General features: G+C 49.1%; 11 protein-coding genes across 11 annotated transcripts; 7 read left to right on the forward strand and 4 right to left on the reverse strand.

The window, feature by feature from the left end:
• Positions 1-147: 147 nt before the first annotated feature.
• Positions 148-2,017, reverse strand: N7457_001266 (uncharacterized protein; the record flags this gene model as incomplete). Its single annotated transcript, XM_057172312.1, has 4 exons — positions 148-243; positions 304-978; positions 1,029-1,417; positions 1,477-2,017. 4 exons carry the CDS (start codon positions 2,015-2,017, stop codon positions 148-150), a joined length of 1,701 nt encoding a protein of 566 aa, XP_057036215.1.
• Positions 2,018-2,433: 416 nt separating this feature from the next.
• On the forward strand, positions 2,434-7,061 carry N7457_001267 (uncharacterized protein; the record flags this gene model as incomplete). The annotated part of the gene is made up of 11 exons (XM_057172313.1): positions 2,434-2,654; positions 2,708-3,327; positions 3,824-3,933; positions 3,978-4,088; positions 4,155-4,776; positions 4,832-4,929; positions 4,977-5,219; positions 5,279-5,632; positions 5,681-5,924; positions 5,980-6,491; positions 6,552-7,061. The coding sequence occupies 11 exons, from the start codon at positions 2,434-2,436 to the stop codon at positions 7,059-7,061; spliced, it is 3,645 nt and encodes a 1,214-aa protein (XP_057036216.1).
• Positions 7,062-7,632: 571 nt separating this feature from the next.
• Positions 7,633-8,895, forward strand: N7457_001268 (uncharacterized protein; the record flags this gene model as incomplete). The annotated part of the gene is made up of 6 exons (XM_057172314.1): positions 7,633-7,785; positions 7,879-7,898; positions 7,954-7,985; positions 8,042-8,103; positions 8,164-8,288; positions 8,346-8,895. The coding sequence occupies 6 exons, from the start codon at positions 7,633-7,635 to the stop codon at positions 8,893-8,895; spliced, it is 942 nt and encodes a 313-aa protein (XP_057036217.1).
• Positions 8,896-10,625: 1,730 nt separating this feature from the next.
• Positions 10,626-12,218, forward strand: N7457_001269 (H3 histone acetyltransferase RTT109; the record flags this gene model as incomplete). The annotated part of the gene is made up of 1 exon (XM_057172315.1): positions 10,626-12,218. The coding sequence occupies one exon, from the start codon at positions 10,626-10,628 to the stop codon at positions 12,216-12,218; it is 1,593 nt and encodes a 530-aa protein (XP_057036218.1).
• A 515-nt stretch (positions 12,219-12,733) lies between these two features.
• N7457_001270 (uncharacterized protein) lies at positions 12,734-13,588 on the forward strand (the record flags this gene model as incomplete). Its single annotated transcript, XM_057172316.1, has 2 exons — positions 12,734-12,873; positions 12,937-13,588. 2 exons carry the CDS (start codon positions 12,734-12,736, stop codon positions 13,586-13,588), a joined length of 792 nt encoding a protein of 263 aa, XP_057036219.1.
• Positions 13,589-13,620: 32 nt separating this feature from the next.
• Positions 13,621-14,475, forward strand: N7457_001271 (uncharacterized protein; the record flags this gene model as incomplete). The annotated part of the gene is made up of 1 exon (XM_057172317.1): positions 13,621-14,475. The coding sequence occupies one exon, from the start codon at positions 13,621-13,623 to the stop codon at positions 14,473-14,475; it is 855 nt and encodes a 284-aa protein (XP_057036220.1).
• A 221-nt stretch (positions 14,476-14,696) lies between these two features.
• Positions 14,697-15,446, reverse strand: N7457_001272 (ankyrin repeat domain-containing protein; the record flags this gene model as incomplete). The annotated part of the gene is made up of 2 exons (XM_057172318.1): positions 14,697-15,136; positions 15,197-15,446. The coding sequence occupies 2 exons, from the start codon at positions 15,444-15,446 to the stop codon at positions 14,697-14,699; spliced, it is 690 nt and encodes a 229-aa protein (XP_057036221.1).
• Positions 15,447-16,278: 832 nt separating this feature from the next.
• On the reverse strand, positions 16,279-17,109 carry N7457_001273 (WW domain-containing protein; the record flags this gene model as incomplete). Its single annotated transcript, XM_057172319.1, has 1 exon — positions 16,279-17,109. The coding sequence occupies one exon, from the start codon at positions 17,107-17,109 to the stop codon at positions 16,279-16,281; it is 831 nt and encodes a 276-aa protein (XP_057036222.1).
• A 1,618-nt stretch (positions 17,110-18,727) lies between these two features.
• N7457_001274 (CFEM domain-containing protein) lies at positions 18,728-20,710 on the forward strand (the record flags this gene model as incomplete). Its single annotated transcript, XM_057172320.1, has 3 exons — positions 18,728-18,790; positions 18,846-19,046; positions 19,097-20,710. The coding sequence occupies 3 exons, from the start codon at positions 18,728-18,730 to the stop codon at positions 20,708-20,710; spliced, it is 1,878 nt and encodes a 625-aa protein (XP_057036223.1).
• A 995-nt stretch (positions 20,711-21,705) lies between these two features.
• Positions 21,706-23,478, reverse strand: N7457_001275 (uncharacterized protein; the record flags this gene model as incomplete). Its single annotated transcript, XM_057172321.1, has 3 exons — positions 21,706-22,279; positions 22,349-23,250; positions 23,302-23,478. 3 exons carry the CDS (start codon positions 23,476-23,478, stop codon positions 21,706-21,708), a joined length of 1,653 nt encoding a protein of 550 aa, XP_057036224.1.
• Positions 23,479-26,314: 2,836 nt separating this feature from the next.
• Positions 26,315-26,852, forward strand: N7457_001276 (hydrophobin family protein; the record flags this gene model as incomplete). The annotated part of the gene is made up of 2 exons (XM_057172322.1): positions 26,315-26,740; positions 26,796-26,852. 2 exons carry the CDS (start codon positions 26,315-26,317, stop codon positions 26,850-26,852), a joined length of 483 nt encoding a protein of 160 aa, XP_057036225.1.
• Positions 26,853-27,702: the final 850 nt, after the last annotated feature.

The raw sequence follows: 27,702 nt of genomic DNA on the forward strand, positions 1-27,702 counted from the left end.
TCATAAAATGAATGTTTTATTCCCTGCCATATCTGAATCGTTTAGGTGCTATACCAGATATACGCGTGACATAGTCAATTTGGGTCATAATTAAATTACCGAGGGCTGAAGGATCAACTACGCCCCAAGGCTTGGGCATTTATCTGCTTATGAAGACAACTCCAGGGTGTTGTCCTTACTGATCCGGCCTCGGCCTGGCAGAGCGGTCTTCTCGCCCACAACAGCGGGACCGGAGACGGTGATCTAAAACGTTCGTGTCAGATATAAGAACAGCCAAGTTTGGAGTGGAATGTCGCGACGTACCTGTCCTACTTCCTCGCCATCGAGAGAGCCTGCGGGAACTTTGGTTAAAGTAATTTCAGTGCTACTCAATGGGGCGCCAAAGTGGCTAGGACCAGTGAGGCATCTGTAATCAAAGGCGTTTGTTTGGGCAACCGCGCCAGCAACACCAGGGCCGGTCAAAGCATAAACAACACGAGCCCCGGTGAAAATCCTGAGCTCGGTCAATTGCTCGGAGCTGAGATGGACAGCACTGTCACCATCAACGCGGTGGGAAATGCAGAGCAGGCGCAGTTTATCCAGTGAAAGCTCGGCGGTTGGACCGACACGAGCCAACTGGCTCAAGAAGTTTCGAGATGGCATGTTTCCAGAATCCAAAGTTCTTGCTTGAAGCCAACGTCCCAGGGAGGAGATAATACCAGTGTGAGGGCGCATGATTCTATCGTGGTACTCAGACATAGTTTGCGATGAAGCAACAATGACCGTGGGAGACACGCCAGCGGTGGCCAGGGCAAAGTCAACACCCTCTCCGGCGACAGAGTTGAGCGCAATGGAGGAGTTGGCAAACAGAGCAGCCATAGTCATGCAGAGTGGGTAAGAGCGAGAAAGAGAATCAATGGGAAGAACAACGTCGGTTGGGGTGAAACGCTGAGTACGAGGCAGAGTAGAGTTCAAGGCCCCAATAGCAGACACGAGGTTCTATTTAAACATTAGTAAAAGCAATGAGAGAAGAGTTGGGCGAACTGTACCTCCGGCTGGAAATCGATGAATTGACCGGATTCAGAAGTAGACGGCCAAACAGTGGTGACAGCGGGCGTGGCTGTTTTTGGGTCGTACTGAGGGACATCATAGCTAGCGAGATCCTTGAATTCCTCAACTAACTCGTGCCAGACAGCAACTTTCAAGCTGCCCTTGACATTCTCGGGAACTTCGTTCCAATCCATGTGGCGGTTGCCATATTTGGCGACCCAAAGAACAAGCGATAGTTGGTTGTTATCTGTGGTGATGACAGACAGATCAAGAGATCCAGCCTCGGCAACGAGAACATCTGCCTCTACCTGTTGCAGATGCGCTGATAGTGCCTCGGCTGAAAGGTTGTGTGGCAGAATGACGGTCTTGTATCCGTAGAAGGCGCCGGCTAGATTGAAGAAGGTCAGGATATACATCAAGGCTTTCACCAAATGATAAAAGGCATACCAAAGATCGTAGCCAGAAGCTCAATAGAGTCTGTTAGGCAAACAGCCACAGTCTTGACTCCGGAGTTCTGAAGATGGTGTCCGATAACGTTCATTTCTTGGGTAATCTGATCGAACGAGTGTTCGATGGCCTTTCGACCAAGCACAGTGTAGATCTTGCCCTGTTTACCAGACATGGTACCGTCTTCATTCAAAGCGCCACGCATGGCAGTCTTCCAGATATCGCGCAGGTCTCCTCTTCGCCCACCAGTCCATTTCGGAGTGCCTGGGTCCTTCACATTTAGTCCGAAGCGCAGGGGCAAGCCATGCGGGGTTTCCAAGCATCTGTAAGTGGCAGATTCATTCTGCTGGCGGATTGGGGCGGCAGTCGATTGGCGAGCGAGTAGGAACGGGTGCACATCTGGATCCTGAGACGAGATGACAGAGTAAAGACCAAAAGCGAGGACGATGCCGGCAACAATGGTAGTATAAATATTCCAGTCCGCGAGAACGTCGGCTACCAAAGCGTCCAGCTTCTCCACGACTGAAGTATCAGCAGCCATTTTGATTGCAGATCGTTCTGGAGTTGAAGAAGTGTCAACAATCAACGATGACGTTGAGGGGGAGCGCGATAACGCGGCATCAGCCGGGTTAACTAATATCCGCGAAACTCCTTCCTCGAGCCCCGAGCGCGACGGCTTTGGGATCGTCAATAGTCAACAACAGATGATAATGACTTTCTGAAAGAGCCAAATTTTCCTCGCTACCAAGTACTATGTGCATTACTAACTAACAGATCCTCGTGTTTCTTTCATCCTAGGTAAGTACAAACCAAGTCCATAAGCACAGTCCGCAGGTGAGTCCAATCCCTTCTGCCAAAAAAAACCCTGGAAGTGAACCAATGTTTAACATAACGATCCAGTCCTGGTGCAATCTCGTCTGTCTACTTTTCTGCAACCTCAAAAATACCTCTCTACCAATGGCGACTCAATCACTTCCCTCCACGCCAAAAGCGACACCTCCAATGGCTGCGGCTCCAGAGGGAAACTTGACCCCTGGAAAATGGCGACACCCTCAGCTCGATGAGATTGTTCGGCGTCAAAATGCAGCTACATTTGACGAGAAAAATGTGAAGAAGCTGGGTTGGAATGCTGCAGCTCTGATAATGACTTGGACATTTGGTCCTGCATTCGAAACACAGTGAGTGCGACAACGCAGATGCGTCGCGTCGCATGCTAACAGCGTCTCTCCAGTACACGTCAAATCTTTGATGCCAACCATGGGTATCACGAGATTCCATTCGCTCTCTTACGGCTCTTCTTCGTGTTCAACATCCTAGTGGCGCTCTCTCCTCTCTTCCGACCCAAGGACAACCTCTCTGACATTCCTCTTACCCCCACTCAGCGCTCCCTCCTTGGTCTGGATCCTGCCGTCACGTCCCCGGCCACTCCTGGGACAACCTTTGTCACTCCGCCCAGATACCGACTGTCCACCTCACGCAAGGCTAGCCCAGCAAGTAGATCGACTTCACCCATGTCAGCGAATGCAAGCTTTTCTGAGCGCCGGTCTTCTATCGGCACACCCTTTTCACCTGTCACCAGCCCGCTCTTTCACAAAGCTGTCTCCAATGGAGACAGAGAATCCGCCCACCGGCAGAGTTTCGGTTCAACTTCCAATGGAGGCAGAGAATCCGTTCACCAGCAGAGTTTCAGTTCAACTTCCAATGGAGGCAGAGAATCCATTCACCGGCAGAGTTTCGGTTCAACTTCCAATGGAGGTAGAGAATCCGTTCACCGACAGAGTTTCGGCTCGACTTCTCCTCTAGCTCGCAGCAGCTCCTTTGGAGAGTCGGCCATGTCAAGCCTGGGCCCAAGTACGCCTTCTCCCCTCATGGGCAAACGGGGCACTCTAGGGGTCAAGAACAAGTGGTTGTATGAGAGAAGCCGACGACTCTCTTCAAGTGGAGGAGCTCTTTGATTCTTACTAGTTTTCAAAACAATTTCGCAAACAGGCGCTTGGGGTATTCATGGTCATGGTTTCGATGTCATAGCGGTTGATTCATTCACGGTTTATTACAAAGATACCAATTCACAGTTTTTGTTTCTATCAATTTGCATTATACAACATATCTAAATTTCTCGTATGCTTGTCTCTTTTACCCCCCTTGGGGGGCTGTTGGATATCTTTTCCATTTGCTCTGGACATTGATGCTGAATGTGTTATAATCCATGCGTAGAGGCTAGAATAATTGGTTAGCAGAATAACAGAGACATAGACTATACGATAGACTTAATATTCTGCTGTAATGCTCTCATATGTATTGGCATAGGGTACGGGGTAAACTGTGCCTAAGCTGTGACCTTCGGCAGATCTGCCATACCCCGTGTTCAAGCCAAGATCTCGCGCCCGGACAATTGGGAACACCAACCACTTCTGGCACAAACATATAGGCAGCGATCTTGCTCACATCCACATTGGTGTTTGTTGTGAAGATCTGTATGAAGCCCACAACAGCGTGATCAGCTCTTGTCTTCCGCTATGGGGGCTTCAGAATCCAAGCTCGTCTTCAAACAAGGCATCTTCCGCCTCTCGGAGGAACAGGAGATCCCCGCAGACGACCCCTACTGGATTAGAGTATGTTGTCATGCGAAATTAAGCGACTGGCTGTTCACGAAGTTTGACCGCTAATTATCCGAGCAGTTCTGGGAGCTTCCTGAATCCACCGAAGATGTCTTTAGTTTATTTACGCCGGCGGACATTCGACGTACGCGCGACCATGCCTTACCCAACTTTCAAACCCTCCTACTTGCAGTCACCTCGAGGCTGATTGTCTTGAAAAATCATCCCTCGTTTCCCGACCCCGACCTTGCTCCCGAGCGTGACGTCCTCAACTGCATTCGCATCCTGACCCGCCTTCTCCCTTATGTTTATGAAGCGGAACATTTGGAGGGATGGGAAGAGAACTTCTTCTGGGCGCGCCGAAGGAGGAGGACCAGACAAGCGCAGATTTCTGGAGAGGTTCTCTTTGATGAGGCACAACCTGAAGACGGCGAAGGAGGAGCATTGCCACGCACAGATGATTACGAAGATGTGAAGCCTCTGGCCGAGGAACTGATAGACACATTGCTAGAGTTACTGTTCTTTGCCGACTTCACAATCCCTCGACTTCCAACTGCGAAGAGCAAAGTCTCATTTTCCATCTGGCAGAGTGGTGTTGGCTGCAACACGGCTATGGGCTCCAACAAAGCCCTGGAGAGCAACCGATGCGAGATTCTTCGGCTTATGCTTACGCTAACCGGAAAGGCTATGTATTTGCCATCCAGTGAGTGCCAGGATTGGGCTAATCAACAAACCGGAAGACTCACTGACAAATATAGATACATTGCCTGTCCAAGGTGTCAAGGCTATAACTTACATCACAACTTGCCAAGATAAACAGGCTGTTTTGACCTTGCTCTGCTCTCTTCTCAACACGGTATGTTTGTCTCAATAAGTTGTTGCAGCCATGCTAACTCAAAACAGGCAATGAAGTATAACCCCGCGTCGTGGAGAGTTCCATATGACCACGTTGTGTGGAAGGATCCCAGGCAAATATTAGTGATCTACTGCGTGCAGCTTCTCCTTGTCCTCCTTTTGTATCCCATCCCAGAAGATGGTCGCGGAACACCGCCGAAAAACTATTATCGTCATTATTTCGGCAGGCTACATAGACCTCAAGACTTCCAATTCTTGGTGGATGGCATGACAAGAATTTTGAACCAGCCGGTACGGATTCTCTGCAAACACACATACTCATATTTCACTATACTGATCACTGAAACTAGATGCAAGCCACAACCTCTTATCTTCCCGGAAGTCAGAGATCAGTAAAATGGGCCCCGGAGATGTTGATCCTGTTCTGGGAGACGCTACAATGCAATAAAAGGTTCCGATCATTTATCATTGACTCCAATCGCTCCCACGACTTCCTTGTGTTGTGTATGTTCTATGCCGTGGAGTACAGGATGGATGCTTCGAAGCAAGGCGTCGTCCGGATGTGCGTCTTTATTCTTCAGACAATGAGTGCAGAGCCAACATTCGGAAAGAGTCTGAACAAGAGTTTTGAGGCCCAAGAAACCCTGCCACAATCTATTCGGTTGCTCAAGTTCCGAGGATCATACGCCGACTACTTGATCATGGTTTGTTTGCCTCCATCTATAAGCAGGATACCATACTGATCGTCGCAGTCAATTCACAACCTGATGACAACCAGCAAAGGAAATCTGGATACCGTTTACCCTGCCCTTCTGATCATTCTCAACAACATTGCTCCATATATCGAGCGTATTTCCCCGAGCGCCTGCTCCAAGGTCATCCAACTCTTCTCTTCCATGTCTGCGCCCAGCTTCTTGTTGGCAAATGAAACCAATCACACCCTTCTTGCGTCATTGCTTGACTTCATCAACATCATACTGGAGCATAAATTCACCGGTAAGTTACTTACTGAAACCCGCTTCCTCGAGAATCCGCTTCTGACTTATTCTAGATAATCCTTATCTTGTCTATTCTATACTCAAATACAAGCAACGCTTCGAAGCCGTGCGGGCTTTCACTCTCGAAAGTGGTCAGCAAGAAATTGAACGCCAAAATGAGAAGAGGAAAGCCAGCAGTTCATCGGATATGGCCATGAGCCCGACGTTTTCACAGTCAGAAGATGACTTACATACCCCATCCGGTGCCCGGTCACCGTTGACTCGGATCCCCGAGGAGAACAGTCCATTTGCAATTGGCGATGACGATTCTGATGATGAACATGATCAAGATGGAGCACGAACCCCATCACAATCACCCTCAGCTCAAACCTCACGGAGGCCATCGGCAGCATCGACTACAGATGAAAATGGGGTGCAGCAAGTACGAGCAATGTCCGAAAAGGCACGAGGAAAGAAACCTGCCGGCCATCCTCCTTTCTCCCGACAGAACAGCATGACCAGTCAAACAAGTATGTCTGCTTTGTTCACGCCATCGGCGTGTGGCTTCACACCGACTGTGCCATGGGTAAGTCTATGCATGAATGAATTCTCGTCCGCCAAAGTCGCCGTTACTAACATAATTTAGCTTGAGTCATGGTTGCCTGAGCTACCTTTACACACAATCCTCACAATCATCTCAGCCATTTCACCACACATTCCCGAAGCAGCGCTTGTAAGCGCAGCTAGCCCAGACGCTCGCACACTAGTTCACAACCTTGCATCATTTTCTGACGAGCCCGAGGTCGCGAGCATCATCTCCGAACCAACCCCCGTTCGCATGCAATCATTCGAATGGTCCGCACTTTCCATGGGCTGGTATGAATCGCTCCTGTGGGGTTTCATCTTCTCCAGCGAGATGGTAGTCGGTTCAGCTTCTGGCGCAACACCAGGAACTGTTGGTGTTTGGAATGGTACATCCATTAAACTTTTCCGAGTTCAAGAAGCTGCCGCTCAAGGCCCAACCTTGCTTGCGCCTAAGGGGGCGGTTGATGCTGTCGGCAGCAACCTAGTCCAACGCATCGGGAACCTTAGCCTTCGCGGCCGGAATTCCCAAGATTCGGGAGCTGCCCCCTCGCCAAGTGTGCGGGAAGTTTGAGGTCATACCTCTGTGACGTATATAAGATTCCCTCTCACGATATGACCTTCTCCCCCTTTGACAATCTCGCTCTTCTCCGTCCTCGGATTTCCTGGATGACGGTGCTAGTCTTGCGATTCTCATGTTTTTGTAGTACTTTCTAGCCACCATGATTCAATACCATGCATTTCTATTCTCATCTTCTTGTAAGCGCACCCTGAGAGGCAAATAAGTCATGGGCTGGTCGAATAGCCTCTCCTTGGCATGTTTCTTCAATGGGCTTGCTGCTTATGTTTTTGTGTTTTTAGTTGTCTTTCTCTTTTTCCCTTTTGGATTTTCGGTCATTGGAATAAATTAGACGATAGACTAGACATTTTGAAATATACAGATCTGCCTTCGCATCAGCTAGTGAAATATCACACGATTTTATGAACGCATAAGGAGAACACGTGCACGAGTCCGCGTTCCGCTCGCAATTGCGACTTGCTTCTTCGATTTTCGGTCACTTCAATTCCCCTTTCAACCCCTCTTCTATACATAAATTGAACTTGGTCCTTTGATGGTAGGAATTTTATCTACGCCATCCGCCGTCATGATGTTCCTTGCTAGCGTTGTTGTGGCTCTCCTCGCAGGTCCGGACCCAGCCGTCGCGGACATCACCTCCAGTCTGCAGAGTATCTTGAAAAACACCCATGGCAGCACAGACTATGGGTATCCAACAGATCTGACAAGAGATTTACTTCCTGTGAGTATATGATGGAAATTCTCCTAAAAGACAATGCTTCATGCAGCTTGAAATTTGGACGTGGTGGTTAACCATGAAGTCATGAATGTCCAGATACCTGTTCATTCTCATAAGTAAGAAGACTAGTCATGATACTCAATAATTTTCTGATCGCTAACTGTTCCAAAGTGACTATTGGCGAGACGAGCCTTTCTATACCGGTATGCCAGTGTCCAGCTGCTAAATATGTGAAGACCCCTAACATACCCCTGCGTAGGCCTATCACACGGTTGCGCATCTACCGAGGCTGATGTTTGGCTATACAATGGCACCCTCTATGTTAGTTTCGATTGCATGGTATCTTTCTTATTTTGCTGGGTATCATATTAACCAACCCAGGTCGGCCATGATCAATCCGCTTTGACGAAGTCGCGAACTCTGGAATCCTTGTACATCAATCCAATTTTGGACGTGTTGGAGCGGCAGAACCCGGAAAGTCCATTTGTGACATCGCCTACTAAGAAGTGAGTATCGGATCATGACGGAGTATGGCATGACTGCTAATGCTTGGACAAAAACAGTGGCGTGTGGGATACTGTCCCTGACCAAACGCTTTACTTCTTCATTGATGTGAAGACATCTGGCCCTGAGACATTCGAGGCTGTCATCGCTGCTTTAGAGCCTCTGCGCGAGAAGGGTTACCTCACCACCGTTAAGGATGGTCAGACGCTGACCAACGGGCCGGTCACTGTCATTGGCACGGGAGACACACCACTCGATATGGTTGCGCCCGTTAAAGACCGCGATTACTTCTTCGATGCGCCTCTTGCGGAGCTCAATGACCCCAAATATGCTGACATAACTGGCATTGTCTCTCCTGTCGCTTCAACAAATTTCCAAGAAGCTGTTGGGAAAATAACTGTCGACACAGACCCAATTCTTTCAGATGACCAACTCAAGACTCTCCGGGATCAGATCTCCACTGCAAATGAACGCGGGATTGGTGCTAGATATTGGAACACCCCTCACTTCCCCATTCGTGCACGAAACCTTGTGTGGAGGACTCTTCTGCGGGAAGGAGTCATTCTTCTTAACGCCGATGATCTAGATGCCGTGGCTGCCTTCTTCTAAACGACATCAAGGTCACACAGTGATTTTGGTTGTGCTCCATCACACCTGTGCTATGGATGTGGCATTTTACTCGATCTAGATCTATGACATCTGGCCAAATTCCCTATATGATTTGCCTTGATTCAAAAAAATATGTACCTAGTCACCCCTGACAAAGAGATGAGTAGAATTAGCATAAATCAGCACAATTCACTCAGGATTCCCGAATACGTTTGACTGGGAATCAAGAACATATCAGATCAACCCGGCGTATGTTACATCTCATATCTCCATCAGGCGACAAGTATACTGTTCACCCAGAAGTCTCTTTGATGTGGGTATGTCGTGATGCCTGTTTCGAATGCTTCGGCGACGTTGTTGCCGGTTGGAAACAGTGTGCAAGCAGACCAAGGACCATACCAGTCTCTTATACGGGCTGTGAGATGACGTTTGAATCACTACTCTATAATTAGCCTGGCATAGCTCGACTGTAGATCATAAGTAAACCTGTATTCTCCAGGTTTGCGATTGAGGCTCTCCCCTTAGTCCTTGAACGGATGTTTTACAATCGCTTTACCGCTATGGCTGAATCGACAGCTAAGATAGACTTAATGGTATCGCGAGCTACGGCCTTGACAAAAGGTAGCGTTTGCGAGGAATTGAAGGCTGGGTATGATTAATTTGGAGAGTACTATGAAACTCCTCATGTAAATTGCTAGAATCGGATCCAGCATGGCGAGATTCCCTTAAGTCCGAACCTTCTGCCCTTCTGTCTTCACCGTGCTCAAGAGTTCATAGCTAAAATCCTCCGACCACTCCTGTTGAATAGGCTTTATGCATCATTCGCTTCGCAGGCAATAACGACACTTATGAGGCGAGATCCTGCCATCCATATGAACGATCTTGCGACTACAGCATCGCTCATCCTCGGTGTAGATGTGGCGCGAGCACTTGATGAACTCGCCGCCGATTGAGTGTCCACAGACGTAACGGATCTGCACCTGGATGCAGCACTCCATCGTGTCAATATCAGGAACTGGGGCGTGTGGTCAGTGACGTATTCCGCTGCAGCAGGGTAACACAAGTTTAAGCTTACGCGGGAGGTCTTGGGAGGCTCGGGAACACATCACAGTAGGTATTCTCGGCATGGATGGGCTGCGGCTCTATCACATTGTATGTTAAAATTGCACAAGACCTTGTTTTTCGTGGGCTCCCATGGCCGATGGCGCTTAAATCTCATGTCTCCTACTTACTTGCAGAAGCCTCTTCACCTCGTCGAGTTGCGCCATTGCAAATCCGGTGATGAATCGAGTCGTACTAGAGATATCAGGGATGCAGGTTGTAGAAAGACAAAGGTAGAAGTCGCGCAAATCGTGAAAGACCCGTCAATTCTGGCAAATAGATATGGCTTCATCGTCGCGCACGGCAAATATGGGCTGTAGGCAACGCATCGTGCCCTCAATGAATCAGACCTTTCCATGTTAAGTCCTCTTTCATTTCCACCTGTATCACCCAGGTAGTCTACATAAGCATCTGGTCCCATTTTCATTTCTGGAACCTCCTCAGTCTACCTGCCACATACGTAATTGAACAACCTGATCGGAGAGCTCTAAATATCTACATATCGACCTTCCTCAAACGGCAGTCCATAGATGTTCCTGGCACGTGATCTCCAAGAAGCGTGAAATCGAGCTCCGCTGTCTTCAGCTCCTCTCTTCCCCATTTCCACGACTCTCATTGGATGAACGAGAATGGTCTCGGCAGATCTGACAGATCTCTTGGCTAAGGTGCTCCCCACCGGGGTTGAGATCACCGTTCGCCATGTCTCCTCAACACCCACTCCCTGTGAGGCTCTGTTTGCAGCTGCCCCGGGACAGGTCTCCGAGCCAACTTTCTGCGAGAATCATTTCCTCTCAGTTTCAGTTGAGTCCAACGATGAAAGTGAGACAATCATCTTCGGGATGGAGGTGATGGTCTACAACACGGCCCACCTAACTACCATATTTGTCTCAAAGGCCGATTCAACTGGTTTCCTCCATCTTCTTAAATTACCGCGCAAAGTATCCATCCTGAGACTGGTCTCTAACACATTCCTCTCATTCCTGGCTCGAACGCGCCAACGGCCCGGTGTGCGCCTGGTTGTGTCGCTGTTCGCCCGCGCCCAGAATCAGTACTTGTTCCCGGGCAGTATTGAAAATGCCGAAAAGCACGTTCTGGACGACAGAGGTTTAATCAAATGGTGGTGTCGCGCTCTTGATCCGATTTTGCGTGAACACGAGCCAGAATCCTCGCTGAAAGAGACGAAGACGCTCGATCAAACGGTCGAGGCTGCCAAGGCCTCTGCCACCGCATACTTGATCGTTCCAAGTTGCGACCGGTTTGAAACACGCAACTTCTTCCCAGCTACGGCCAAGACTGATGCGCAGGACCATCCGCGCTGGCTCAACAGCTACCCATTGAAACAGTTATATCACGACCCTTCAGCTCCACCCCGCTGTTTGGTGCCTCGTTTCCCCGATGATCCCAAGACTCGTTTCCTGATTGACCTGGACGGTGAACTTCCTGAGGAGAGTGATGAAAACCCTATCCCTCCTAATGCCGGGCGCTGGCGTAGCGTCAGGTCCCTAGATCAATTCTGGGAGATGATGTCTTTCCGCCAAGAGTGCTCTGCTGGTCGGCTAGTCGGATTTCTATGGTTGGTCATTAACCCTCCCGGTTTGATGAATTCGACGTCAATGGCAAGCCAAACACGCGGTTCGTCCAACATCAGTCAGGTCTTCAATGACACAGAGGCTTTGGTCTCTACTCCGAAGGAGAAAATGGATAGTGACTCCAGCAAGATTGATACAAATGATCACTCAATAGAAACAACCACAACGCCCACGGTCACCGAGATACCCCGGGATGACGGTTCTAGCACCGTCAACCCTTTCGACTGGCCAGAGGCCGGGCGTGGCAACGTCGTCCTAAGTGAAGCAGACTACAAAAAGATGATGGACTCAGTTCTAGATCATTTCTATGATGAGAAAGAAATCGTCGCCAGCACCAGATCCTACGTTGACATTGTTTCTTGCCTCGCGGACGAGCTTACATGGGGCAAGAAAGTTGTCGGCAGCAATGCCGCAAGTACCGGACCTCCCCAGTCTGCAGACACCAAGACCAACAATGTGCTCGACCTCGGACTGATCCGTAAGCGGAAGAAGTCAGTCGGGGTGGATAACACGCCCGTTGTGAATGCGATCCAAACACCAAGTGGATCAGGAGACACGCAACCAGCTCCGTCGGAGCCGGCCGGTGTCAATGTTCTCAATGCTAGCTTGGTCCGGAAGAAGAAGAAGACATAATACCTGGGGATTTTGCTTTGTTTTCGGTTTTACTGGGGTGCGCTATGGAGTTTGAGCAGTGATTGATCCTTTTTTCCCCATCTTGATATTCGGAATAGAACGAATACGAGCTGTAATTACATTGAAGTGCATAATTACCCATCATAACATCCGGAAGTTCCGAGTAGGCAGCTAGTTGTTGTTTATAGTCTGGAGAGATGCGCTCTGGTTGGTCCAATGCCGGCGTTGTGTAGATCTCTCGACCCATAACTACCAGAGTCCCAGAAAATTGTTGCAGGTGGATAGAATGATAGATTAGGCGGATATCAAGTATAAAATAATGCAAAGAGAAATGATGTCGACGATTTCCCCGGAGTAAAAAAGGAAACATAAGCAGAAGGCATGGGTGCAGGTCGGGCGGGCTAGTCCACTGCCAAAAATGAAACCCACCCGCTGCATCCGATTGCTTCCCAATTTCCTTTTCTCTCTATGTCCTTTTCGACTGTATCTATGGTGTCATTTATCCCTCGGGTCCCATGCTAAAGCCTACCTTTCCCTCCCTCTTCCCCTTCAAGTCCGACGATGGCGCGCTGTCTGTGCTCGTCGTGACCGGTTGGATCGCACTGATCTGGTACGCATTCCTACTGGCAGTTTGCGCGTTGGGGTATTTCCAGATGTATGACTCGGTTGTTTCACATTTCCATGAGCTGTATTTTTAACTCGAGACCCTCCTGCCCAGATGGAAGTATTTCCTAAGTCGGCCCCATCAGTCACGACTAACGAACGCCTCCAACGTCCCACACGTCACCGCCATCCGGCCTGTCAAGGGTCTTGAGCCACACCTCTACGACTGTCTCGCTGCTACCTTTAGACAAGATTACCCGCGCGACAAGCTCAGCATTTGTCTTTGTGTATCCACACGCGATGATCCAGCCTACCCTACCCTCCGCAAGCTAATCACCGACTTCCCGCATGTCGATGCGCGTATCTTCGTCGAAGACGAGGATCCGTTCTTGCAGCAGAATGGCACCAACACGTATACCCTCGGACCGAATCCCAAGATCCGGAATATGAGTCGTGCATATCGCGAGGCGAAGGGGGATATCGTATGGATCATTGATTGCAATGTCTGGGTTGGCAAGGGAGTCTGTGCTCGGATGGTGGACCGGCTGTGTGGGACTGGAGCTTCGCCGGGAAAGAAATACAAATTCGTGCACCACCTGCCCGTGGCCGTGGACGTGACTGGGGAAAGCAACCTCTGCGAAGAACGGCAGGCCCTCCTGGACTGCAAACCGCAAGTCACAAGTACAGATGCTGCGGCTGCAGCTATGCCGTCTGTTCGTCCGGAGGATGGACCGGCAGCCATGATCAACACGGGGGTGGTCGCTTAGAAGAGCTCTTCCTGTCCTCGGCGCATGCGAAAATGTACACCGCGATTAACACGGTGCTCGTTGCGCCGTGTATTGTCGGTAAATCGAACATGTTCCGTCGGTCCCATCTCGATTACCTCACCAGCTCGTCGGCTCCCGGTCCCCAGGCTCGCAATCCCGGCATCGATTTCTTCTCCGATAATATCTGCGAGGACCATCTGATCGGTGATCTGCTGTGGAGGAAGCAAGTACGGGAGGAAAAAGAGCTTCATGAGCGTTGGGGCAAGCATGCCATGGTTTTTGGTGATTTGGCTATCCAGCCCGTTGCCAATATGAGTGTGCCGGCATACATCGCCCGCCGTGTGCGCTGGCTGCGGGTTCGTAAATTCACTGTCCTTCTTGCTACACTTGTCGAACCGGGCACCGAGTCATTCCTATGTACAATCTATGGCGCCTGGGGCATCACCACTGCCTTGGCGCCGTACCTTGAGCGAAAAGGCGTGCAATTTGCCGCCAATCTCCAGAGTTGGGGCGCATTCTTTATTCTGTTCGCCGCTGGCATTATCCTCTGGATCCTGGTCGACTGGACCCTGTACATCAAGCTGCATTCTGCGAAATGCATTGAGTTGGATGAAGATACTCCTGCTTTTGCTCGTTCTCAACGTTTCCGAGCATCGCAAACTACTCGTCGTCCCTTCCTGCAGTGGTTTGCCGCTTGGCTCGGCCGTGAATTGCTAGCCTTGCCCATTTGGACCTTGGCTGTCTATGGCGGTGTGACAGTTGTCTGGCGAGAGCGGCGCTTCAAGGTCGGCTTTGATGCGAGAGTTCGCGAGATCGACCCCCCTACCCCGATGCCTGTGGAAAGCTCTTCCACTAGCACCGTGGCAGGCAAGGTCCGGAGCGATTGAATTGATGTGTAGACGAGAACATACGAACGTTATGTAAATTAGAACCCGCATTACAAGCCCGACGTCTTCCAATGTGACATTATGACCAACAGAATCAATATGCATTAATATTGACAATAACATATGCAAGAATAGAATAGCACCCATATCTCCGAATCTATGCGCAAAGCTCAAACTTTTTCCCTCGAACTTCTCCGGTCTTCAAAAGCAATCCCAGGGCTTCAAGCAGATTTGCTAGCCTCACCCTCAGTAGCTCCCTTCTCCAAGCTAGAAGCAACATCCGAGTTCAAGAGCCACTCAACAACCTGTCTGCCTGCAGACATCTCACCAGCCCCCTCACCAGCCTTCTCGCCCTCCCCACCAATCGTCATCTCAATCTCCTGAATCTCAGCAGCATCGCCCTCAGCAGCCACAGCCTCAGCATCCTCCTCAACAGCCTCCCACGCCTTCCGCTCCGCCAAGAAAATAGCATCATGACCAGCATCATTCTTAATATCAAGATCTGCGCCAGCCTCGACAAGCGCCTTCACACACTCCAAGTGCGTGTTAAGCGCAGCCCAGTGCAAAGGCGTGTTACCAGAGTAGTTACGGCAGTTGACAAAAGCCGAGCGCTGAGCGGCATCTGCGGCCGAGAGCTTCTGGAGAAGAGTCTTGAGGATTTCTAATGAATGACGTTAGCAAGAATTCCAAATTGGATCAAAATAGAATGTATTCGACGTACCGGCGTTGCCATTCGCGGCGGGGAAGTGCAGAACGCAGGATCCCGAGCCGCCCTCGCTCTCATCTGCCATGTCGATGGCAGAGGCGACGATCTGGGACTCGTTGCAGCTGTGTTGGCTGGCGAGGTTGGCGATGTCCTCGTTTAGGGCCTCGAGGTCGCCTGCGCGAGCGTCATAGATCAGATCGTCGATCGCATCGGCGGAGAGTGCGATTGGCACTGTGGGCTTGGTCTGTGATGTTGAGGTAGACATGATGTGTGATCAACCAGATTTTGTTTTATTTTGTTTTCTTTTGCTTTTTGGTGGGGTTTTGATATCCCACTTGATCACTTAGATTTGATGAAACTGGAGTGGGGTGTTAGTATTGGGTTTGGGTTTCATGGTTGGGATACATTAAAGCAAATGAAAAGAGCAAGTTAGAGGTCGGATGTTCCCAGAATTGTAAATGACTCTGGAGACATTGGGATTTTGAAGAAGCATGAGCACATGCCCCGCGATATATCACGATGGATCAAATTGGTGATAAGAGCATCAATGTCAAGTGCAACAGATTTAAGCCACAGAATGGGGATTGGGGGTCGATGCGTTCTCGGCGAAGTCAAATGCAAACTATAGGAAGTGTGTTCATACCTTTGCTTTCAGTTCTTTGCTTTTTAGCGTGGAATATCCCGGCCGCCAATGAAGCAGATCGCAAAAAAATAATTTGATATCGCGGGTCATGTGACTGATAGTGGGTTATCAGTTCAGATGGACAGGTCAACAGGCGCACATGAGGATTCAAATAATTGGGAGATTTGCAGATACGATATTTCATATTCATACAGTTAGGCTAATTGTACACATGATTTTGAACACCGTGGAGTCTGACAGACAAAAGGCCTGTCTCTAACCACATTCAAGGCAGTAACGCCAAGAGAGAGAAAAGAAAAGAAAAGATCAAGATAAGCTCAAACGCCTCGAGGTCCACGTCCGGTGGGATGGTATCAAAAAAGCTCCGAAATGCGACAGGCGAAAATGAGAAGATACATCAGATAACCCCCTGAAATGCAAGAAAAAGGGAAACGAAAACGCTGGGCAAGGGCACCTAGTCCCGGAGCCAAGCCCGCCGCTTCTCTTCCTTCTTTTCACGACGCTTCGCCTTGAACTTCTTCACCTCTCCACTAGTCAGCTTGCGTGCGCTGCGCTCTGCGCGCAAGCTACGACCGTCGTGGCTGTTTGCCGCGGCATCAACGTCAAAGAAAGCACCCATCTGTCGGCGCGACTTATTCTCGTCATTGTGATTCTCAGGATTGATCGATGCTGCCTGCCAACGTCCAGTGAAACGGTTGAACGTGCCGGTAGCGGCGTACGCAGCAGACGGGTCCATTCCAGCTACGGCTGTGGGCTCCTCCTGCGCTTCATAGTACTTCGCATAGTCTGCAGTGGGATCATAGTCGCCGTGAATCGCGGGATTGTAGCCACCCAGCACGGGTTCCTTCTGCGGAAGTGCCTGTTCATGGTTGTCTTCGGTTCCAGGCGCAACTGGGACTTGCGGAACACGGGGGTTCTCCCATTGCGAGATTGCAGTGAAACGGTTGTAGAAATAGTAAGCTTGCGCGCTGGGCTCCCACACAGGTTCCCATCCATCGTCATCGGGTTGGGGCGGGGCCTCGGCGGGCAGTGGGGGTGGAATCTCATCGGGGAGCGGTGGCGCGGTCAGTTCGCCTTCCTCGATTTCATCTGCTTTGGGAGTTGATGCAACTTCCTTCAATTCTTCAGATTCATGCTGGTCTTGCTTCTTTTCGGCTTGATCTTTCTGGCTGTCATCGTCATTGTCATGCTTAGCTTCCGTCTCAAGGCGCGGCGAGGCAGGCGGGGGCGAGTCCGTGGCGCGCGCTTGCCGAGCAGATTCCGATGCTTCAGGAGATGCCGACATATTTGGCAATTGAAACAGACTGTCGCGAGGAGATGAGCAATTGACACGAAAGAAAGCGAGAGTTGAAAGTTGCGCAGTCTACTCGCGTTTTGCCAGTAACAATAAGTGGTCCGTGCGTTGGATTCTGGTATCACCGCCTTCTTTCATGAGGCTATACGCTAACCCAAACTTGGCCTAGCGTCTCTATATAGATCCTTTTCGTCCTTCACTTCATCTTCACACTCATCATCTAGATTTTTCTCAGGTTATCATGGCCGTAAGGACAATTTGGATATTAGAGTATCAGCTTAGCTGTACAAAAGCTAGCCCTTTTTCTTTTTCTGGAGTTCGAACTCACTACTAGCACCGAGAGCTTCACATGGAACTGTCTACTTGTTTGAGATTGACAAGGTCGTCTCACTATGCTTTACATCGATTTCGAATCTGTAGGCAGTGACAAGAATGAGATATCAATCCCAGATGTGCGATTTGAGAGCAATTTTGAGGTCAATCGATCCCCCTTTAGACCCGTCCACAGTGGTTTGTGCAATGACTGATTCCTATATATCTTACCTAGGTATGCAATGTCCAAACAGAGGAACCAACAGAATAGCAAGTATTATACCTGATTTGCATGTTTTTTAATTTGCATTCTATCCCAAGATAATGAGCCGTTTGTTTGCTAGCCATAGTGTCCTGCCACTTTTACCTTTGTAATGACTCTCGAGGACTCATCGTACGTGAGTACGTGACTCCTTGAGACTTGTAGTGCGATATTTGCCTGGTTACATATGTTGTTCGACCAAATATATCTAGTGAGACTTCATCACAGGGAGAACTAAACCCAGATTTTGTGTATTGGACAGCGTGATGGTATCTTGAAAATTTGAACTTTTTCCTTTCTCGAAGGGAGGAAAGGCGCAGTGTTCGACTTATATTTTGTCTGTATAACATCAAGTTAGGGGTTATAGCTAGACCATTTTACAAGACCGTCCTCATTTGCCACCCAAAATCCCAATACAATAAAGGGTTTTCTCTTTATCCAAGGGTTGAAGGTCCAGGTAATCTGGATGCATTCTTAGGGGTTCCAGTTGCGATAGGTGATGTTAAGCGATGTCCTAGACGAGCATAATCAAGTGTTATAATTGAACGATTATTGAGGCATAGTTTGGCTATAGTTGCCGAGTGTTTCAATTGGTCTATTGGGGATCTAGATATTTGAACTCTCCCCCTTGTTAAATTCCTCAAACCAGGTCTCTGGTTTGAGTACATCAATGCCGACACGCGATGTCTCTCACCTCCTTACCATTGGTTTAATTGCAAATTCTCAAGTATAGGCATTGTTGAGTGGACATTCCTTTTTCTTCCATCTTATTTGTTTTTGGTAAAGCTTGGCCTGACGGCAAATCTTCCGAGCATGGCGATCCCTTGTATAGTTTCAATTGAGGTTAAAAGGGTCCTCATCCGGTCTCTGTTTCTCGATCATCAATCATTCAGTCGACAAATTCGCCCTTTCGCCTCATCGCCAACCTTCTCTTTTTCTTGTATTCCCTTCAACCCACGCTTTTTTTCAAGCGTCATTCGTTCCTTTCAATCCTAAAATTGCTGTCTTTCATTGATCATCGCAAATTTGCCTATCATGAAGGGAGTCGCCCTCCTTTCGCTCTTAAGTGCAACTGCACTCGCCCATCCAGCGGGCCTGGTGAGTACTTCCTTGCTATTGAAAATTAGAACTATGATCCTGACTGAGATTTTAGTGGTGGGGTACCGATGTCTGTTATACTAGTCCAGAAAACACCGACAACCAGTGCACCGAGGCTCAGGAGTCTGGCTTTGGATGGTCTGAGCCGGGCGAGTTTGACTTGTCTGAGCTGGGCAACGGAGACAACTGGAGCTTCGAGGGTTTCGAATTCGTCGGGCTTGCGCCTAAAAATAACTGCCGGGCATCTGGATACCAGGTAAGGGGCTATCATGCATGTTCAATCTTTCCACTCTGACTTTTGAAAAGGGCAACTGTATCGGAGGAAGACTTTCTCGCGCAGATAACTGGAAGCTCAAGATCTCCGCCGCCGATGCTCCGTTCTCAATCCGGAATTTTCATCTTTCAACTTCCCGCAGCACGGATGTCTTCATCATTTATGAGATGCCAGATGGTTCGACTTGCCACCATGTGGCGTCGAGCTCATTCAGAGGCACCGATATTGGCAACGACCAGTGTGGTGGTGCAACCTCAGTCGAGTTTACTCTTCCCGAAGCAAGCAAGTTCGGCGACTGTGATCTAGAAATTCATCAGATCGACTTCGACTGCTCCACTGGAACCAAGCCTCCTGGTCCCCCCGTGGACGAGCCACCTCACTCTCACTCTCATCCAGAGCCTAGCCCTAGCTCGACTACCTCCCGTCCTCATGTGCACAAGCCTTCGTCCGTTGAAGAGATGGTCTCTTCGTCAACCCATTACCACAACGAACCGTCAACTTCGACAATTATGATCACCGCTAAGATTCCTGAGACTACTCCCTGGACCAAGCGACCGGAGACTTCCTCCGTTTGGTCCAGCACTAAGATCCCTCAGACTACTGCCTGGACCAAGCGACCGGAGACTTCCTCCGTTTGGTCCAGCACTAAGATCCCTCAGACTACTGCTTGGACCAAGAGACCGGAGACTTCCTCCTTTTGGTCCACCGCTAGAATCCCTATGACTAGTGTCTATACCCCGAAGCTGGAGACTTCCACAATTTGGGTTACAGAGGAGATCACCGTCACGAAATGCGCACCTACCGTCACTGAATGCCCTGCTCATTCCACCGTGGTGGTTACTTCTACCCACGCGGTGTCAACCACTGTCTGCTCTTCCAATGTCGTGGTGCCAACCTCTACCACTCCAAGCCCACCACTCATTACTGCCCCTTGCCCTGATGTGGTGCCCAAGTGCATCAACACATGGCTCTCTACTCCGAAGTGTGACTCCAACAGCGATGCCGGGTGCTTCTGCCCATCGTCCGAGTTTACCAGCAAAGTCAGCTCCTGTATCCATGCCTGGAGCCGCTCGAAGGAAGAAGAGGACTCTTCACTTGCCTACTTTGCCGGAATTTGTGCCCCCTACGTTCCCAAGAACCCTGAGATTGTTGAAATCGTCCCGACTACCACTCCCTTGGTCCACGTTCCAGCAACCACTTCTTGGGGTCTGATCACCCACGCTACACGTCCATCCAGCGTGCCTGTTCATGTGCCTACCCATGTGCCTACCCAGCCCCCCTCGACTCCCTGCACAACCATCACTTGGTCCTCCCACACGGCAACAGTCCCTCAGGTTGCCTTCAGCACGGTCACATGTTCCTCTACAACCAGCGTCGGCCTGGTTCTTGTTACTCCGACCAAAACCCCGTCTTACAGCAGCCAGAGTGTTCGCGTCTCATCGTCATCAATGACTACTAGCTGTCGAACTCACACTGCGCCTGTTGCGACACCGATGGTCCCCAAGACAACTGTCAAGGAGCCAACTGTGTCCTGGCCTAATATTCCCGAGCCCAGTGAGACTGTCGTCCATGCCAATTCTGGATCGACACTGCCCTTGAGTACCTTCTGGGCATTTGGTGTTGCCCTTCTAGCCTTTTTGGTCTAATAATCTCTTTTCTTCTTTTCTGAGAACACGAATTTTGTTTCATTTCGGATGATTGTCGTGCTATCGCATTCATTGCATGCGGTCAAATGCCAATTGAATTTAAAGTATACCATTAATACGTACTTTCAGAGAATGAATATATCCATGATTTGTTACAACTGTGATAATTCGTAGCCTTCGAAGTAAGCTTGGAAACTACCTAACATACACATCTCTAAAATCCTTGCAAGACTCTGCCTCCGCCTGAACTGCGCTGCTATATGTGCGACAATAGCGTTTTATAAACACCCGTTGAAATGAATTTCGTCTATTCAATTTCAAAATCTGCAAACAAGATGATCTTATAATTTATAGCTATGAGGCTAGTGGTGTATCATCACCGTTCAAGGTAAACCCCCTGCCAAATGAGATCAATAAAGAGACTCGTACCTGCTTCCAGCCATGAGTCTCCAAAGTATCCAACAAACCTAGCCTCCTCGGCGATGGTTTGCCTACATAAGAAGCGCAGGTGCGTTTGCAAACTCTTACGTTGAGATATAAGTCTTTGATCTTTCTTTCCACTTTGATTCTCAAGATATATTTGTAGTTGGATGGAAGATGGAGGGCTTGCGAAGTTGCTTGAGATGTGAAAGATGCCGAATTCCACCGTATTTAGACCAGACTCGATCCCAGAATCAAAAGAACCGACACACTTTCTCTGGGGACGAATGAAATTCAAATGGTTTTCTTTTCCTCTCCCATAGTAACTTGCGACAATAAGATCTCATCTATAGCTAGTTTATCAACAGGGGTCCGAGTCACCATCCGCACATCCGATACAGATGCACGATGCACGACGTACCTCACTCGAAGGAGGAGATATTGGAATATGCGGAACTTGTAGTTACAGGTACTTAAGGTCTCATAGCAAAGTGAATGTACAAAAGCAAGTTAATTCCAACCACGCAATGCAAATCAAACCATGCCGCAAAGAAAAGTCCAGCCAATGAAGGAATTCAAAGTCGACTTGAAGTCTTGTTAGCAGCCTCCAACGCGCTGACCAAACAGCTCAATAACTCTTCTTTATCCTCTAGTCCCACCGAGATCCGCACAATGGTCTCTTTAACACCATGGCACGCAGCCCACTCTTTCTCTTTTTGAAACACCATCTGCACATACGGTAGGGCCAGCGTGACATCCGCACCAGTCGACGGCCCCTTGTGGAGCTTGAGCATATCGAAGAACCTCGTTGCCGACTGGACGGTGTCGAACTCGATGGTGAACATACCGCCATACCCAGGGGTAAACTCCTCTGTGGCGGGCCGCATCCGTGCATGGTAGTTTGCTGCGGACCAGCACAATTTCGGGTAATAGATTTTACTTACTATGCTCGCTGGTGTTGATACATACGGAGAAAGATGGTCCACGAGGTAGTTGGCTGTTTCATTCATGCGGGCGGCACGTTGGAGGAAGGTGCGGCTGTTTTGCTCGAGTTGGAGGGCATCATCGAGGTGGAGGTTATTTGTGTAAGTGGCATTGATGATATGCTGGAGGTCGCAGTAGTATTGGGAATTTGGGTTCAGGATCATGCTGTTAGAAGATCAGCATATCAGTGCGAAACGAGTTGAACATTTGCAGTTTATCAACTGGGTCTCTTACCTGCCAGCGAGAACATCAGCGAATCCATTAAATGCTTTGGTGAGCGACGTGATCACAACATCCGCGACATCGAGAACATCCACGTTGGCAAAATTCCCGATAGTATCATCTACAACAACTACAAAGTCATACTTGTCGGCCAGCCTCCTCAGTCGCTCCATGTTGACAGTCCGGAGTAGAGGGTTTGATGGGCATTCGCACCAGATGGCCTGAATCTTGATTCCTTGATGATATCGATCCTCAACGTAGATCTCAAGCTCATCGATCTCGGCCTCAGTGCCGACACTGAAAAATCGATACGATGGTCCGAAAGCCTGCATGGTTTTGACTGTCAGCTCGTATGTGAATCCCACAACCACACTTTCTGCTCCACGCCATTTAAGTAGCAGATGATGGGCATGATAGATGGCAGACATGCCCGAGGGATATAGATAGACATCGCTTGGCAAAATCTTGGACGGCCCTCGGCGGGAGATAGGGGCGCGCTCAATCAAAGTGGCAATGCGCGCGCGTATAATCCCATAGATTGGATGAGAGATTGTTGGATTATACTGCGTGTTTCCATTGCCTTGGCGCATGCAATCAAGGGCCTGCAGACAGCGATCTGCTTGTCGCGAAGAAATCCCCGTTCCCGTCAGTCTCCAAAACAGGGTAGCCACACCCGATAGCTTAGATGGATATACCACTGCATGGATTTGTGGCAGCGGCGGAGTTTTCTTCGGAAGAGCAGCTGTGTCAAATTCCATAGTATGCAGTGAGATGCTATCCAAGGACCCAGCCTGTGAGCCATGTATGGCTGTGGAGATCATGTACTCTTTACACGCACGAGCAGCATCAAGGTTGGAGAAGAGCATCAACTTGTCTCCGGGGAGTGATAAATCTCTCCGAAGCGCTTCAGCAAGCTATGGGATAGGTTAATCGAGTCCATATAGCGCCACACTTGGAGTCCATACAACTTGAATACTCTTGTGGATGTAAGATCGCGGATACCCATTTTCCAATGCCTTGATAGCCTCAGTATCGCCAAGAGCCATAGTACAAACTTCTTTCCAAGTATGAATGTGCACCGAGACCGCGTGTGGTCTGTTTGGCACAGCCATGCCATGTGCAGCGACACTGACAGAAGTCATTGTGTAAGATATCGCGAGTTGTACAATCTGAAATTGGCCAAAACGACCCCTTTTCGCGTCAGATGCATCAAATGCAGGGGGTGAGTCCTGCCACCCCAATTTACCACGCTCGTTACTCTCATCTTTCTGATTCTCACAGAATACCTTTAGGTCATACCGTATTGTCACTCGGAAATCCAAATTGTCTGAGCCGAATCGGTTGCGTCATCTCTTGTTTCTTCGGTATGCAGCACACGCAGATGTAATGCCCGCCATCGGGATGCCTCGGTTTTGGATTTGCTGTTACTGGTTCCTCAGATCTGATGTGAGTCGACATCAAGCGTTACATTGCCTCGCAGTGGGGGGTCTTTGCCTTGTAGACCTCGAAGATCGTCGCTTTGCTGGTGTAGGTGGCTCCATCTCGCATATGCAGCCTCCAATCTTAATTTTTCGATACGGGCAGCATGAGCTTATATGGATTCATTCAGAATATTTTTCATTGAACTGGTTACTACTCGGTATACTAACATACAGTAGAGTAAGAGTAATGATAAAATATCGGTATTGCTTGGTTTTTTCTGCTGTTTAGAAACAACGAATTCCAAAGACTGTCACTCGGAGGGAACCCCCAAGTTACCATCTACGCTACCTGCGCTATAAGGGTCACTTAGGGAACTCCAATAGACATCGTCTGTAAGATAAGGATTCTGTGGCTGTTTCCAACCGCCTGGTTTCATATAGATCCAGAGACTGGCAGGAGGCATGTGTGCAAGGGGGCACCTCATGGGCCGCACAGGTCTCCTTGCTATACGGAGTACTCCGTATGACCTCGCGGACTCATGGGTACTCTTCTAAACTGGTAATTGATCTTCGCCATGCAGCCTCAGGTAAACAACAGTTGAACTTCCTTTTGGGAAGATTCATCTCCCAAGACGAAGTAGCTAAACGCCATCCGTTGAATATGGTACCTAGGCAGGGATTAGTTGGAATGAGATTGTATACTGTATTAGAATAATCTTAAGTGCCTTTAAATTATAAGGATCCCAATACATGGTGAGTGGAAATTGAGGTAGATCGAAAACAAATTTGTGGTGTTCATTCGAAGATATATCTCGGTGTAATTGCACTATGTATATCACGAACACCCCTCCTAACAACTGAAAATAATAGACTAAACACGACTCACATTTTTATAGTACGCATATAAGTAATATATAGATAATCTCATACTATGAATATTGAATAATCGTTTATGTTTTCAAAGGTTGAGACTAAGAGACGTAGAACAACCTACCCCCATCGGTAGGGTTGTCAGATAGTACACGAAGGAGGGCCGTAGTTCCAGTCTATATGACATAGAACCTTACGTATGCTACGGTAAATAGAGATGATTCAATCTTTTTCATTTCTCGCACCTCTCTATTCCAGAGTCATCACTAAACAACCGCCAGGGTACCTAATCACAGCTATTAACTATGCCGGAATGACGCACTTCCTCATCAATTCGATACCCATACCCATATCAGTCGAGAGAAAAAGTGTAAGAGTATCAGGTGGTATTTTCCATTCCGTTCTTCATATTCTAGGAACCCAAATTGTGTAGACAGAGCCCAAAGGCCAGCACTACAGTGTAAACTGTAATTATCGGATTCAAGTGACGTTCTGGAGAGCATCTAGTAGCATAACTTTTTCTTTGCAGTAATAATACGACGTGTGTCGAATGCATATAGCGGGTTCCCGGCCATCGTCTAAATTATGCGAAACTGCGACGATGCGCGGTGAGAGTCCCTACTGAGCTAAAACTGCATCGTGCAGGGTCGAGTAGTACGGTCTGCATGTAATAACGCATAGACCGACTTTGGAAGGGGTAAATTGCTTGGCTAATGCGTGGGGAGAAAATAGAGGCATAAATCTCGCAAACAAGGGTTTCGTGGGATGCCGGCAGGGGGTGAAGGTGTAACCTCATTTTCGGAGAATAGGACCTTTCTCCAGTCGGAGACTTCACGAGAACCATGCTTGAAGCACTCCGATGTCTCTTTTCCAGCAGTTTTGGTACTCTCAAAACAATGAAGGAGTGTTTTAATTCTCCCTACGGGGTCGGGGTTAGGGCCGAGGTACAGACGCCCTTGCAGATGACCCCCATCTTAGAGGGAACCGACCACTAAGGGAGAACCGTTAGGCTCTACGCAATAGTAGTGCCATGAATAGCGCGTAACATGCTTTAGTGCCCGTGTACAAACAAGGTGGAAGGGGAGAGAGTCCCTGTGTGGCTGGGAAATTAGAGCCTCGAGGATCCTGTGACCCACTCGAGCTTGAGTTGACTTGCGCTGGTATGGGGATGATCGTGAGCTCTACCTTGTAGCATAGTACTGGGTCATACTCGGTCTCTTGCATGGGAAATTGATCAACAAATGTGACAGTGATCGAATTGCAGGCACTGGACCAGTCTGGGCCCGGTTGAGCAGATGAGACAGGGTGAAGGAATGCCAGGGCAGCTTTCAGGCACACGAAGTGAGGACCTGCGATGGAGCCGATCCATACCAGCAGCATCCACAGGGGCCACTTGTTGGTCGACAAGCCCTACAGAGTGGAGTCATCTTCCTGTCCCCTTCCTTCCCAGTTGCATTCCGGGGGCATACGGGAGATGACTCGGTTTTAGCAAGGGAAGCAAGTTGACCTTGGACTATGGAGTCAAGGCAACTCACAGACCTTCAAGGAAATCTATAAAGGCGAGGTCATTCATCGCCCTCCATTTGTTTCTTCTCCATCAGCATCACATTCTCTCATTCACTCTTTCACTCTCTTTCTATCTTCTACTCCGAGTTTTCTCTCATTCAAATCCAAACCCACCGTCACTATGCAGTTCACTCTCTCCGCTATTGTCCTCGGCCTCGCTGCCACTGTCTCTGCTCTTCCTCCTTCCGCCGGTGGCGTTGGAAGCGGCAATGGTGTCGGCAACAAGGGAAACACCCACGTCAAGTTCCCTGTTCCTGACAACATGACCGTCAAGCAGGCTCAGGCCAAGTGCGGTGACCAGGCTCAGCTCTCCTGCTGCAACAAGGCCACCTACGCCGGTGACACCACTGATATCAACTCTGGCATTCTGGGCGGCACCCTCAGCAACCTCATCGGTTCTGGTTCCGGTGCCAGCGGCCTTGGTCTCTTCGACCAGTGCTCCAAGCTCGACCTCCAGATCCCCATCATTGGTATCCCCATCCAGGATCTCATCAACCAGAAGTGCAAGCAGAACATCGCCTGTTGCCAGAACTCTCCTTCCAGCGCCGTGAGTATCCCCACATCGAGCTTCAAGATTACGCTCATACTAACATATCTCATAGAACTCCGACCTCGTTGGTCTCGCTCTCCCCTGCGTTGCCCTTGGCTCCATCATCTAAGCGTCTCGCTACCTTTCCTCGCTTCACGCAAGAAACACTGATGCTCATGTTGGTCCTCGGGTCCTTGGTTCCGCCGGGCTCAACATGATTGGTTATTTGGACTGTTATGGGTTTCTGGAATGGCCTTCAGGCTGAGCCTCCTTGATTCTTCTGATTGACTAGTTAGCTTCTTTGTTTGTTCCTATCTGTGTCCTTCCTTGTGTCGGGTGGATCCCTCGGAGAAGAAGAATAATGTTTTGTTTTGATAATTCTAGCATGGTGCTTTTGCTCTTTGCATGTCCGCCCTCGAGCTGCTGCCTCGATCCGGATTTCTTACGCATATCACTCATGAATCAAATTGGCTCGCATCTTGAAACCTTTTTCAAATTGTAGATCGTACTCCTTCTCAGTATCTGCCTCCCCACTTGTTCCTGTGCCATTTCTAACAGCCCCCTCAATAGCTGCTTGGAACACCACTCGATCCTCCTCTTGTTCTCTTTCTCAATTCCACCACTCAACATCCCATCTGGTAACCAAATGCATCGGAGATCCTTGCCCTGAGTTTTCGCCTCAATTTCTGCCACTTAATCTAGAATCCCTTGTTTCAACCCTCGTGGTAATCTCATCGCCCAATTGACGCTCAATTAGATGTGACATTTTCAAAGCCCTTCAAACATGTACATATGAACTCAGACTACACTCTCCCGAGACAACCTTCTACCATGATTTCCCAAACCCACTCCATAAGCTATTCCTCCTTTTCAAATGTGCCTCCAACTTTTCACTCTTCACATCCACCAAACCCTCCCCCTCCCCACCAGCAGAACCCAACCCCTTCACCAAAGTGCGACCCCGCCTCTTCTTCAACGAA

The sequence above is a fragment of the Penicillium paradoxum genome (assembly GCF_028828445.1).
Source record: "Penicillium paradoxum strain IBT 22861 chromosome Unknown utg000002l_segment0_segment0, whole genome shotgun sequence".
Lineage (NCBI taxonomy): Eukaryota > Fungi > Ascomycota > Eurotiomycetes > Eurotiales > Aspergillaceae > Penicillium > Penicillium paradoxum.